This window comes from Suricata suricatta, chromosome 12, assembly GCF_006229205.1.
Source record: "Suricata suricatta isolate VVHF042 chromosome 12, meerkat_22Aug2017_6uvM2_HiC, whole genome shotgun sequence".
Lineage (NCBI taxonomy): Eukaryota > Metazoa > Chordata > Mammalia > Carnivora > Herpestidae > Suricata > Suricata suricatta.
This window is the reverse complement of record NC_043711.1, coordinates 101,019,248-101,031,845: the sequence shown is the minus strand read 5'-3', so window position 1 is coordinate 101,031,845 and position 12,598 is coordinate 101,019,248. Positions and strand designations below refer to the sequence as shown.

Below are 12,598 nucleotides of genomic sequence, written 5' to 3'. Positions count from 1 at the left end.
TCGAGCCCTGCATCGGGCTCTGTGCTGAGGGCTAGGAGCCTGGAGCTACTTTGGATTCTGTGTCTCCCTCTCTCTCTGCCCTGTCCCTGCTCATCCTCTCTCTCTCTCTCTCTCAAAAATAAACATTAAACAAACAAACAAAAAAAGAAATGTGTTCACCAAAAGGCACGTTTCAGGATGTTACCCAGATGCCCGGAGGAGGCAGAACGCTTCTGGGTGCTGCTGGGAAGCGGGCTTGACCCGTGTGTGGGGCAGAGGTGTCCCCTGGCGTGTCACTGGGTCATGAGGAGGGACACCCAGGTGGGTGGTTTCCTATTCCCACCTGCCTCTGCCTGGTATTGACACTCTCCAACCCAGAATTACCCCTCCCAGGACCGGCTTTGGGGTTGTTAATTCAGCCTTTTGTAAAAGGACACTAAAACCGGCTTTGGGGACAGTGACGGAGCTGCTTGCTGTCAGGACGGTGTCTTTTGGAATCCATTTTCTTTGGACTTATCTCTTGGTCGCGGAGATTTGGACCCTTCTAATCCTTTGAAGATGAAAGTCTTTGTTAGTGCCTGGGAGCTCTGTGAGCCGGTGGGGTGCTGGAATGTAGAGGTCAGTGCAGAAAAAACCAGATTCCTAGGCTCCGGGGTCCGTTTAGAAAGCCTCTCTGTACGGACAAAGGGAGATCGCAACTCTAGACGGTTCTTTAAAAACCCAGGGCTTGGGTAATCAAGAATGGTAACGTAAGAAGGAAACGTAAAGATGTATTTTCTCCCTCCAAGTACATGAGTCTGTCTGCTTTCGTGGTGAGAGCTGAGCCATCTTGACCCCTGAGAGGGAAACGGTGTAGATTCTGTGCTGGGGGTGACTTCTGTGTAAAATAGAAGCCTCAGAAATACAAGACTGGGAGTTTGGTTTGGACTTGGAGTTATTAACTTTTTTTTTAAACGACTGTTCTTTCTTTGATAAATCACAGAATTATTTTTAGAGCCCGTGATGATGTGGTTTCAGGAAGAGCGGGAGGTCCGTGTGGTTTGTGCTGCTCACTGTCTTAAAGTAATTAGTGAAGGCATTTGCTCAGAAAGCCTCCCCAAGGAGCCTGCAAACGTTTGCAAGAAATTTAGCTGGACTCTCTGTGCCTGTATCTTTTTATTTTATTTTTTTAATGTTTGTTTCTTTTTGAGAGACAGAGGGAGACAGAGCGTGAGCAGGGGAGGGGCAGAGAGAGAGGGAGACACGGAATCTGAAGCAGGCTCCAGGCTCTGAGCTGTCAGCACAGAGCCCAGCGCAGGGCTCCAACTCACGAACTGTGAGATCGTGACCTGAGCTGAAGCCCGACGCTCAACCGACTGAGCCCCCCAGGCGCCCCTGTGCCTGTATCTTTTTAACAAAAGAAACTATATAATATAACCCTGGTAGCTTACCTGTCTTAACAGTTAAGATACATTTTTATCTTGTACTAAGATACATTTTTATCTTGTACATTTAAAAGGTTATATGTACACGTGCTGCAACAGATTTGTTTTTGTGATTATGAATCGGTGTTTTCTCGTTTCACTGGGTGTGGGTGTGACTTTGGTGATTGCGCCTGTGTTAATGTCATGCTCAATCAAACATTTCTTTAGTGTTTGCTCTGCCCGCGCTCTTTTTCAAATACAGTTGTCAGATACCCACTCATGCTTAAGGCTTCTTCTGCTCGGCCTGTCATTCTCCCAGCTCATTGTTTGAGACGACTTAGTTCCGTTTGCCTAGCAGCGCCCTTAGGTGCTGACCTCGTAGGGCTCAGTGAGAAAGGGCCATTCTTACTATGGGCCCTGGGGCCGGGGGAGGCATGCAGAGGGTAAGTAAGGGCCAAGACCACACAGCTGATAGACACACAACTGAGATTCGAGCTGAGCTCCGGAAAGTGTGAAGGTCACGAGAGTGGGTCTGGAGTCCAGCCATTCCCTTGACTTGTAATCTTGGGCAAGTTACCTGCCTCCCTGAGCCTCCGGTTCCTCATCTGTAACATGGGGGTCAATCCTGCCTCACTGGGTTCGATCAGATGATGCCGTAAAGTGCGAGCTGCTGCTCCATGAACGTTGCCTTTGTGTGTGTGCCCCTGGGTCCTTCGGGCATCTTCGTTGCAAGCTGGGGGTGCTGCACCCCTGTTCCCTGGGGGAGGACAGGGGCCGACGGTTGGAAATGGCCACTTTATCTGTGCAGTCTGTCAGCACGGAGGGAGCAGGGAGGGGGGCCTGTGGAATGCCTCTCTCATATTCCACAGCCCCATGGGACTCACATAGGACCGTGTAAGGGACTGTTTCACGGAGTGGCCAGAGAGATGGGGGAAAAGAGCCACAGGAAGGCGAGGTTTTTGGAAGCAGGAAGAAATGAATGTTGTGTGTCGCTGCCTGGAGGTCTGGGAAGGCGATGGCCACACAGCATCCTTTCCATTTAGTTATGAGATGGTCCTTTGCGGACCTCAGATTGCGGGGAGTGGTGAGGCTGGAGGGGGCACTGTGCCCGGGCACCAGACGCTCATTCACCGGGGAGCCACAGCCGGGGTCCCATGGGTGCACACACTGCTCACCGGGGTGCAGGGCCACTCTCCAGTCCCCTGCAGGAGCGCTAGGGGGGCCCCAGACTGTGCCCATCTCCTTTGTAGGGGGAACTCGTTTTGTTCCACGGGGAGAACAGCCTGGCACTGCTGGGGGTTTGCCCACTGGGTTTGCCCACCCACATCCCCCAACATGCAGGCGATGAGGGACCAGCGTGCTCAGAGAAGTGCTGCCCCAAATTGGAAACTCCTCAAATGCCCACGAACTGTGAATCATGGGACATCAAGGCGTGGACTGTTACCCGGCGAGGAGGGTGAAGGAGCATCCGCTGTGATATGGGAGGAACCATACCAAGTACAGGGTGCCCGGCGGGTTCAGGTCATGATCTCACGGTTCGTGAGTTCAAGCCCCGGGTCAAGCTCTATGCTGACAGCTCGGAGCCTGGAGTTGCTTCAGGTTCTGTGTCTCCCTCTATCTCTGCCCCTGCCCTGCTTGCACTCTGTCTCTCAAATATAAATTATAAAGGAAGCTGAGCACAAAATGATACCTACCGTATTATATTCAAAACCAAGGAAAACCAGCCTGTGGGCTGAGAAGTGGTGCCGGTGGTGATGCTCCGTGGATCTGGGAGGAGGCTCCGCGGGAAGGTTCACCTTGACCCGCGCAGAAGCGCACACCCAGTTCGTGCGTGTACCTGGCGCGTGCTGTCCTGCACCGCGAGTGTTCTGACAGCAGGACCAGGGACTGGATTCGCCGGGCTGTTGGCTCAGCCACTGAGACGCGTGGCCAGGATTTGGTGGGGCCCGGGCTCGAGTCCCAGCAATCTGGCCCCGGGCAGGCCACTCCACACCTCTGGGGTCTCAGGTGCCTTCCCTACCAATGTGGCATTGCGCTCACCTCCTCAGGTGACCTGAAGGTTGAATGAACTAGCAGGATGACAGAGGACCGGCCCCGGGAAGTGCCCCGGTGACAGACCCGAAGCCCTTCGCTGTGCCCCCTCCCCCTTTGTCCCCCCACAAGCTCACAAGCCCCCCAGTGGGCTGTGCTTCCTAGAAGACCCCTCCTTCCCCGCCTTCTGCATAGATCAGAGTGGGCAGACTGGCGACATTCTTGGCCACCCAGCTCAGCCTTTCCTGTAGACTGGGTCAGAAGGGAGATGTTCTCTGCGGGTGTCAAGGGCAGACAGACCCCGTGATTTCTGGAGAGGTCATTCCTGTGGCCAGCTCTCCACGTGTGGCCTGAGACTCCAGCACCTGCTGTTCCGAGGTCACCTTCCCGAGATCTCTTCAGAGACAGGGTCACTCCTGGGCCGAGCCGGGGTCCCCTGGCCTCCAGTGCCTCACCCGCTCCCTCTGCCCAGTGGGGAACAGCCTGATAAGTGGATAGTTCCTCAAACACCCCTGCCCCCATCCCAGGATCTTAGAACGATTCTTAAGGTTTAAAACAGATTTTTTTTAACGGAGACCTGTAGGAAGGGCCTTTAGGCTGCGAGTGTTGGGAACCTTCTTCCCCAAAGGCGTCACGTCCTGCTCGCAGCCGTGGTACCCCTGGCCCAACCCGAGAGCTTCCGGAGCTCAGGAAGTCAAAGCTGGAGATGGATCTGGGCATGTTTCTCCTCTCTTCTGGCCGAGCTGGGTCCACTGGTGTTTCCCACCCCCCTGGCCCGTGCTCAGGCAGGAAGCAGAGATGGGCTGTGTCTCCTAGGAGAAAGGTGTCTCCAGATGCTTCTCACTGGCCTGAACTTGGCCTTTGTGCATCATTCCAGCCCTTGAGGACTCCTGGATTCCCCGCTGTTCCATTTTGGACCAGAGGATGCGTGAATCTTGGGAATCACAGTTCGGCTCCCAGAAACACTCCTATTGGGCTTATATCCATTTTGGCATTTATTGTTGACGAAATGGGTATCGTACCTTAGTCTAGAATCACTGCCAGGAGAAAGCAGAAGCACTGAGGCCTTTGCCTTACTTTATCCAGAAGTCATCTTCAAAAGCCCCGTCCCCTGACCTTGCCATGCACCTCTTTCTCTGCTTTTAGTCTAAGGCTGTGGTTGTAACCCCTGGTGGCTGTTAGAAACCTCCGGGGTGGGGTGCCTGGGTGGCTCCGTAGTCCGTGAGGCACCTGACTTCGGCTCAGGTCATGATCTCCTGGTTTGGGAGTGAGTTTGAGTCCAACATCGGGCTCTGTGCTGATGGCCGAGAGCCTGCCTCGGGTCCTCTCTCCCTTCTCTCTCTGCCCCTCACTTGCACTGTCTTTCTCTTTCTCAAAAATAAATAAACATTAAAGGAAAAGAGAAACATCTGGGGTGCTTTAAGAAGTACAGGTTTCTGGGTCCCCTCCCCAAAGACACTGAGTCAGTTGGTTGAGGGAGGGTGAGGACAGTGGGGTGCTGGGGCCCCGTGTGCCCGTTTCCAACCCGCATCTTCAGTGATTCCACAGTAGCTTGAAATTTACCAGGATGGAAATTGGCAAACACTGTAGGTCGGGCCCAGAAGGCCCCTTGTTACACATGTCCTGCGCGCCACCGGGACACTTCTCCAAAGCCCCCGAGGTGATTCTCACGTGTAGCCAGGGCTGAGCACTGTTGGCCCCAAGGGACCCCATGGTAGGTAGTGTGAAGTCTGTCTTCACTCATAAATAGTTCATAGTTGTCAAGCTTTCTGATGTTAAGCTGCTTATGAGAATTTGAGGGCACTGGGCGGCTCAGTCGGTTGAGCATCCGACTTCAGCTCAGGTCATGATCTCACGGTTCGTGAGTTCGAGCCCCGCGTCGGGCTCTGTGCCGACAGCTCGGAGCCTGGAGCCTGCTTCGGATTCTGTGTCTCCCTCTCTCTCTGCCCCTCCCCTCTCTCCCTGCTCACATGCACTCTCTCTCTCAAATATAAATAAACATTAACAACCCTCCCCAAAACTGCCTCTGATAATTCGGTTACTTAACTCTGCCAACAACTCACGAAGGAGGACTATCATCCTATTTTTAGATGAGAAAATTGAGGTCCAGAGAGATTCCTTGGTACCTTGCGCAGGCCAGCTAGTTAGTGGCAGAGCCTGGGTTTGAACGCAAGCCTGAGCTCCCGAGAACCTGAGTCCGTCCAGGGTCTCTGGGACGGCTGGGTCTGTGCCCCCGTCTTCCTGGCAGGTGGATGCAGAGCTGTTGCTGGTGTTCATGGTGACCACAGGGTCTCCGCTCCCCCCTCCCCTCCAGCCGCACCAGCTCAGTGTGGATCGGGCAGCGGCCCTGGGACGTCGGGCAGGGGCAGGCTTGGGCCTCTGACGAGCGTGGGAGCCCGTTACTAACGAGCCGTGTGTCTCTCCCCCTCCAGTGGAGCACGACAAAGAGTTCTTCCACCCGCGCTACCACCACCGGGAGTTCCGCTTTGATCTTTCCAAGATCCCGGAAGGGGAAGCTGTGACCGCAGCCGAATTCCGGATCTACAAGGACTACGTTCGGGAACGCTTCGATAATGAGACGTTCCGGATCAGCGTTTTCCAGGTGCTGCAGGAGCACTTGGGCAGGTGGGTGCTGTGACTGGTACTTGGGAGGCGGCAGAGGGCGGAGGGGGGTGGGCAGAGCATGGGGCCCACTGGGACCGGGGCAGCCGTGGCTGCTGCCATCACGGGTCACCAACCATGTGCCAGGCCCCTTCCACGGAATATATTTCTTGAAGAAAGTTGATGGTGTACGTCGCTATTTCTTAAAACTAGCCGTCAGCAAATCGAGTTAGGAATCGGAGACAGCCACAGGAGCCACGGGGGTGTTTATTGGTGATCTGGGTCTGGCATGCATTCAGGGGCGCCGAGGGGATGGGGGGGTAGGGAAGAGGAAGAACCATTTTGGGGGTTCCACTTCTCTCCTGTGCCTCGCTGTGAACCCCAGCCCACGATGACAGGCAAGCAATGAAGGTGGCCATTGGTAATAAAGTGTGAGGGGAGCAGAACCTCCAACCCAAAAATAACTAGGCAGAGAGAGAGCTCAGCCTTCTAAGAATCATGAAGTCAAGAACCAGAATCTTGTGTTGATTTAGTTCTGAGGTCTCCCGAGAGGTAAGAAGGCTGAGAGATGGGCTGGAGCATCGAACAAGGTCAGAGCTACATCCCGGAGGCGGATGGGACCCAGGTGGGGGCGTCCTGGTGGGACGTCTCAGGCTGGTGGACTTTTATCATGTTTTATCATTGCCCAATGCCGTTCTCAGTAATTAATGGAGGGATTAATGGCGCCTCCTGATGGACAGGCCTAGCTTTGCAGTGGGGCTGGGGACTGTCACCACAGTAGGTGTGGACACCACCGCCACCTCCTCAAGCACCTCCACAGCAGGGGCCAGGGGTCTTCTTAAATGCTAAGAAAACCACACTTTTCTTTCTTGGGTATTCCTGCTGGTTTGCGTGTGTAACCTCATTCCACATGCACAGTCGCCCCCTGAGGCGGTGACTCATCTGTGACTGGGGAGAATCAAGAGCTGAGAGCCATTTGTCTCCCGTCACCCAGAGAGAAAGCGGCCAAATTAGAACTTGAGCCCGGGGTATACAAACAGTGTTCCAAGATGCGCGTTTGAGTAGGTAAGGCACTGAGGTTACAAAATTCAAAAGAGAAAAGGGCCACGATCGTGAAAATTGAAGCTGCCTCCCAGCGCGGCTGCCGCCTCCGGCTTCAGGCGAACCCGCAAACACAAGTGCGCATGCGCACGCACGCGTCTTTCGAGATGTCTTCTCATCGCATTGTGCCTCCTGCACCTGCTTTCTTCACCGCAAGCCTGGGCGATCTTCGGGGGTTCACACAGAACACCCCTCCTCATCGCCGCCCGTACTTCGTGTCGCGTGGGCCTGCGGTGAGGCATTTAGCCGGTTTCCCGCGCGTGCGTGGTGGGTTCTCCACTTTTCTGTGTTACCGGCGGCCGACCAGTTGTTTTCAGGGACACGTTAGTTCACGCTTGTGCATGTCTGTCAGTTACGGCTCTGGAAGCAGAGCTGTGCGTCCGAGGGTGCACGCGTGCTGACCGGCCGTCCTTGGAGGTCATGTCTGTTTATAGCAGCAACGTAAGAGGGAAGGCTTGTTTCCCACGACTCGAGCCATCTCTTATGAAGCTGTTTGGTCTTGGTCAGCCTGGTGGGCAACAAGCGGTTTCTCAGTGTGGACTAACGTTAGAGGAGATGGTGCCGGAAAGGGACGTGCTGTGCGGCGTGGGGGAGTGGCGCCTCTGAATCTTACGGTGGACATGCAGGTGCACCGGGCAGCCCTGGCGGCGTGCGCCTGGCCCCAGACTCCTAGGAGGAGCGTGGAGTTCATCCCGGGCGTGTGACACGCTTGCTCCGTACCCCACACGTTACCCCTGGAGTCTTGAAAAGAAACAGATGTTTGACTTTTCTCATGACAGCTCTTAGCCGGAGGCGAGGCAGGTACCGGAGGATACTGGTCGATAGTGCTCCATCGACCCCGCTGGTGCAGAAACTCTGAGTGAGCTCCCTCCCCGGGCCCTGCTCCCTCCCCGGGCCCCGCCCCCTCCCGGCCAGGGCTCCTTCCCTGCCCTGCTCACTCCCCGGCCCTGCTCACCCCACCCCCCCCCCTCCTGGCAGGCTCCCCACACCTGCCTCAGGAATTTCCAGCAAGAGGCTTAACCTCCAGAACTGCTCCCAGTGGGTCTGGCTAAACCCATCTGTGAGGGTTGGCGGCTGTCACCTGTGCGACTCTTTCTCTAGGTCCCCATTGCAGGAACTCGGTGGCCCTCTCTCCCTCCCTGGCCGCCAGTCCCCGGGGTTCTGGCTGGGTTGCTGCCGCTTCTCATGAGCAGGAACTTGCTCCAGGACTGCCAGCCCGCACCCTGCAGGTGTGAGGGGTGTCATCACCCATGGTCCCTGGGTCCCTGCACTGGGGGTCGGGGGGAGACGCTGGAGGCTGAGACCTGCCTGATGGGCACAGGACCTCCTTTGTGGAGCTCTGAGGCCACTGCATTTGGACAGAGACGTGTGAGCCCCGTGATTTGTTTCTCCCACCACCTCGGGTCCTCACATCCCAGGTGGCAGCTCCAGAACCAGGCCGTGGGGATGAGTGAGCTGAGGTCATGAGGGCAGAGGGCCCATCTGAAAGGGCTGCTGAGGAGTGAGCTGGGTTTCTGGGACATCCTAACAGAGCCCTGTGAAGACTATAGAAACGTCCTCTCTCCCGGTGCTGTGCTCCCTCTGAAACCTTTGGGGGCATGGTGGGGGGTCCTTCCCACCTCTGCCAGCTCCCGGGGGCAGCTGTCCGCTGTCCGTGCCCTCGGCCTCCAGCTGCTTCCATTCACTCTGCTCTGTTGCCACATGGCTCTGCATCTTCGCATGACATTGTGTGTCTCTCTCTCTTCCAAGGAGATCAGTCATCTTGAATTAGGGGCCCGCCTTGCTCCTGCGTGACCTCATCTTACTTCACTGAGGATCTGCAAAGACCCTCTTTCCAAATAAGGTCACACCCGTGGGTACCGGGGGAAGGGCTTCAGCATATCTTTCGAGGAGATACAGCCCAGCCCATGATGGGGTGGAGAAGATGGGCAGGAAAACACAGAAGCAAATAAACAGGCCGACTGGTCTGATCAAGTGACTGGTCGCTGGCAGCCTTGTGGAGCTGGGGATGTTTGAATGACAGGAAGGATCTGGCCACGGGGAGTGGGATAGAGCAGCGAGGGTGTCTCGGGGGCACTGCAGAGGCCATGGTCCTGAGCGGGGAGCAAGCACGGGTCGTGGGGAGGACAGAGGGACGTGGTGATGCCCCGGCGTGAGCCGCTTAGACCTTGCTTAATGACACGAGCCCCGGCCTCCCCAAGCAGCTTGCTCCACGTTCTGCCTGTCACAGCCTGCTGGCCCTGTGGGCACCTGTCCCATCCCGGATTGAGGCTGCTGCTGCCTCCTTGGCCCTGTCTTAGCTCCATGGAGTGGCTCTGGGGGCCCCAGGGAGGGGAGAAGGCCCGAGTTGCTGTGGTCAGATGAGGGGTGGGCAGGCTGGCCATCTGGGGGTCTCTGGCAGGTGGCGAGGGTGGGCATGACAGGTTGCCCCCAATGAGCAGCTTGGCCGCAGGCGATTTCTGAGGCTATGAGCCCGGCTTTGGGTCCCTGACTCCGGGGGCACTTGGCTTGCTGGGAGACCAAGTCCCTCGTCAGCAGATGCTGAGTCCTGCTGTGTGCCCTGCACCGGTGCCACTAACCAGACCCATGGCCCCGGCCCCTGGGAGCATCTCCGAGCAGAGGAGAGGACTGGCAGGTGCAAAGTACAATATAGGAGGGGAGTGGAGGGACAGGCCTGGGGAGGCAGAGGCGGGGGGGAGGGCACTGCTGTCTTTAGATTTCTAAATCTCCTTTCCGTACCTGAGAGAAGGCAAGGCCTTCATTCTCCAGAAGTTAAAAGGTAAAAAAACAATTTTTTAAAAATTATTTATATCTTATATCTGGGTGGCTTGTTTTATTTTTTAATACAGAAGCAAAATGCTTCTGTTGTATAATTCCCCAGGTAGGCAGCCGGCTATTAGGAGTGTGGGTTCAAATATAACACTGGGTACCAGTAACCGTTGGAGCCTCAGCTTCCTTCTCTGTACAATGGGACAATAATTGCATCTACCTCCCAGGGTTGTGGTGAGGATAAAGTGGGTTAACGTACTTATTTAGAACATACTAAGTGCTCAATAAAGATTTATTGTTTTGATTATTATCACTATTGCCACCACCGCCATCACGCCATCACCACCATCGCCATCACTACCCATCACCACCACCACCACCACCGCCATCACAGGGACTGCAGAGACCCTCTGAGGAAAGCGGGGAGCTCCAGGTTTTGGCTGAAGCACTGCCCGCCCCCCCCCTCCCCCCCGCTGACTCTCTTAACTTTGCAGTCTCTGATGGGGGTGAAGGCCTGAGCTTTGGTGGAAGTGGGGCCCCTGTTTGCATTTCCCCAGCTCTGGGGGGCTGGGGTCAGGACACGCATCTTCTTCAAGGCCTGATCCCCAGAGGAGCCCGGGTCCCGCCCCTGCCTCCCTGCAGTGTGGCCAGCCCGCTCGCTCGCTGAGGGACCCGTGGTTTTGCCGCCACCAGCCGCCCACCTGCGTGGGGCCGTGGCACCTGGCTCTCTGGCAGGCCTCTGCCCGAGCTCCGGCAAGCTCCGGGGTGCCGGGGGTTAGCTGGCTTCGGGCTAGCCTCAGCCTCTCTCCCCCTGTGGCAGCCACTTTCCACCAAGTCCTCTTGATCTCGCGGAATCCAGATTAAATTCTGATAATGAGCTGAGCTGGAGGCTCCACAGCCCTTGGGCCTTGCTTGCAGTGTGGCCATGCAGCCGCCCTTGGCGGCCTTCGGGAATGAGTGGGGCTGAGGGGCAGGTCTCGGAATGGGGACCTTGGCTCCAGTGGCCTTGCCGGGGGAGTTGGGGGGCCAAGGGGTCAGAGCCTTCCCTCTGAACCCCAAGCCTCGAGCTGGACCGGCTGGGACCCGGCTCTCCGGAGCTGGGCTCACTTCCCTCCCCTTTGGAGGTGATGGTGGTGGTGATGGTGGTGGCGATGGTGGTGATGGTGGTGGCGATGGTGGTGTGGAGGCCGAACCAGTTAACAGTTTCATTCACGAAAACCGGACTGGGCATTTTCCATGCTCACCCCTCCCCAGCCCTCCCCCCAGAGCCCCCAAGCTCGCCCCCCCAGTGCTGCCTCACCTGTGTGGGGCACAGGTGCTCTGTGAGACAACCCTTGGGGGTTGCCAGGACGGCAGTACCTGCTCAAAAGGTGTCAGTCACTGCCAATGTCGAGAGGATGTTGGCAGCCAGACGAAGTGTCCCTTGGTCAGTCGCAAGGACTTGGGTTATCAGGAGAGTGACCTCTGAGTGGGCTCCGGGGCCACGGTGGGATTGGCCACAGTCTGGGTCACCGAGGAAGAAGGAGCTGTCCCCGTGATGGGCTGGAAGGGGGGCCGAGGGGCTGTTTGCCAAGGCAGTGGGTGGGCGAGGGGCGGGAAGAGGCAGACGGGGGCCCCTGTGCTGATCGTGGGGATCTCCAACACCCTTCGCCCCCCCAGCCCTCCCCGGGCCCCCCCGGGGCTCCCAGCTACTGTCAAGGACGGGGATCTGGTGAAAATGCAGTCGAGTCAGCCTTGTGCAGGGGCAAGGTGATGGGGGCCCTGAGCCTCTGCATTTCAGACAGGCTCCCAGGGGATGCCCTCGTGATTCCCACCCACGGGAAGTGGGGACAAGCTGCCTGCGTGCTGGGTGCCGAGAGCATCTTACTGGGAAAGTGCAGGCGGCCCCCGGGCACAGGCGGCTGGACCCTTCTCCAGTCTCCCTCACGTTCAAGGTCAAGGACTTGGTAGCAAGACTCTAATAGTCACCTGAGCATGCCTGGGCAGAGGGACATGGTCACACAGAGCACATCCCCACCTGTGCTTGGGTTTGTCGTCATCTGGTGCTTTCTGGATGTGACTGTGTGCTGGGCATTTTAGCTTCCTTGTGTACCTTGGAGATGATCCTGGGAAAACTCATTGTCCCTAGTTCTCAGGTATAGGGACTTCTCAGAGAGGAGGTAACTCACCCGAGGTCACACAGCTAGAACGTGGCGGAGCTGGGACTTGAACTTGGGTCTCTGAGATTGCAGGGCTGACATTCTGATTTCCTGCTGACTTCCTCCTGTGGTTGTGAGTCCTGGGCTGTGGGTGAGAATCACGGGGGGGCGGGGCTTTCACGGCTTCCCATACATCAGAGTCTTGAGGGCTGGGGCCAGGCAAGTTTTTACGGTTTCCAGGCTATAGGCAGGTGGCGAAGACCCCCCTTCTCCTTTGTCTGGGAGCCGTCTGGGCGCTGAGAGATGGAACGGGACCGATTCCTCCAAGGTCTGTTTGGCCTGGTCTTTCGGAGTTGGCCGTTTTTCCCCACAGGACTGAACCCAAGTGCCATCCGGACCCTGACTGACAGTCTCCGCGGCACCACAAGGGGCTGGCTGAGGGTAGGGGAGCCCTTCAGGCTCTGGCTCCAGAGGCTTCTGGAAGCTTCCGGAGCCTTTCTGAGGCTCCTCGAGGCCTACGTGCCTGCTTGCCCGTCTCCTGGCTGGCACCTCCTGCCACTGCTCCTCAGCCCCAGG

The 12,598-nt window shown here is 56.9% G+C and overlaps 1 protein-coding gene across 1 annotated transcript in view; it reads left to right on the top strand.

Annotated features, from left to right (window-relative positions):
- Positions 1-12,598, top strand: part of BMP7 (bone morphogenetic protein 7) — an 86,983-nt gene that overhangs the window by 23,838 nt on the left and 50,547 nt on the right. Inside the window, exon 2 of the mRNA XM_029918674.1 lies at positions 5,846-6,038. Within this exon, the coding sequence (XP_029774534.1) occupies positions 5,846-6,038 (193 nt within the window). The remainder of the gene's footprint in view (positions 1-5,845; positions 6,039-12,598) is intronic.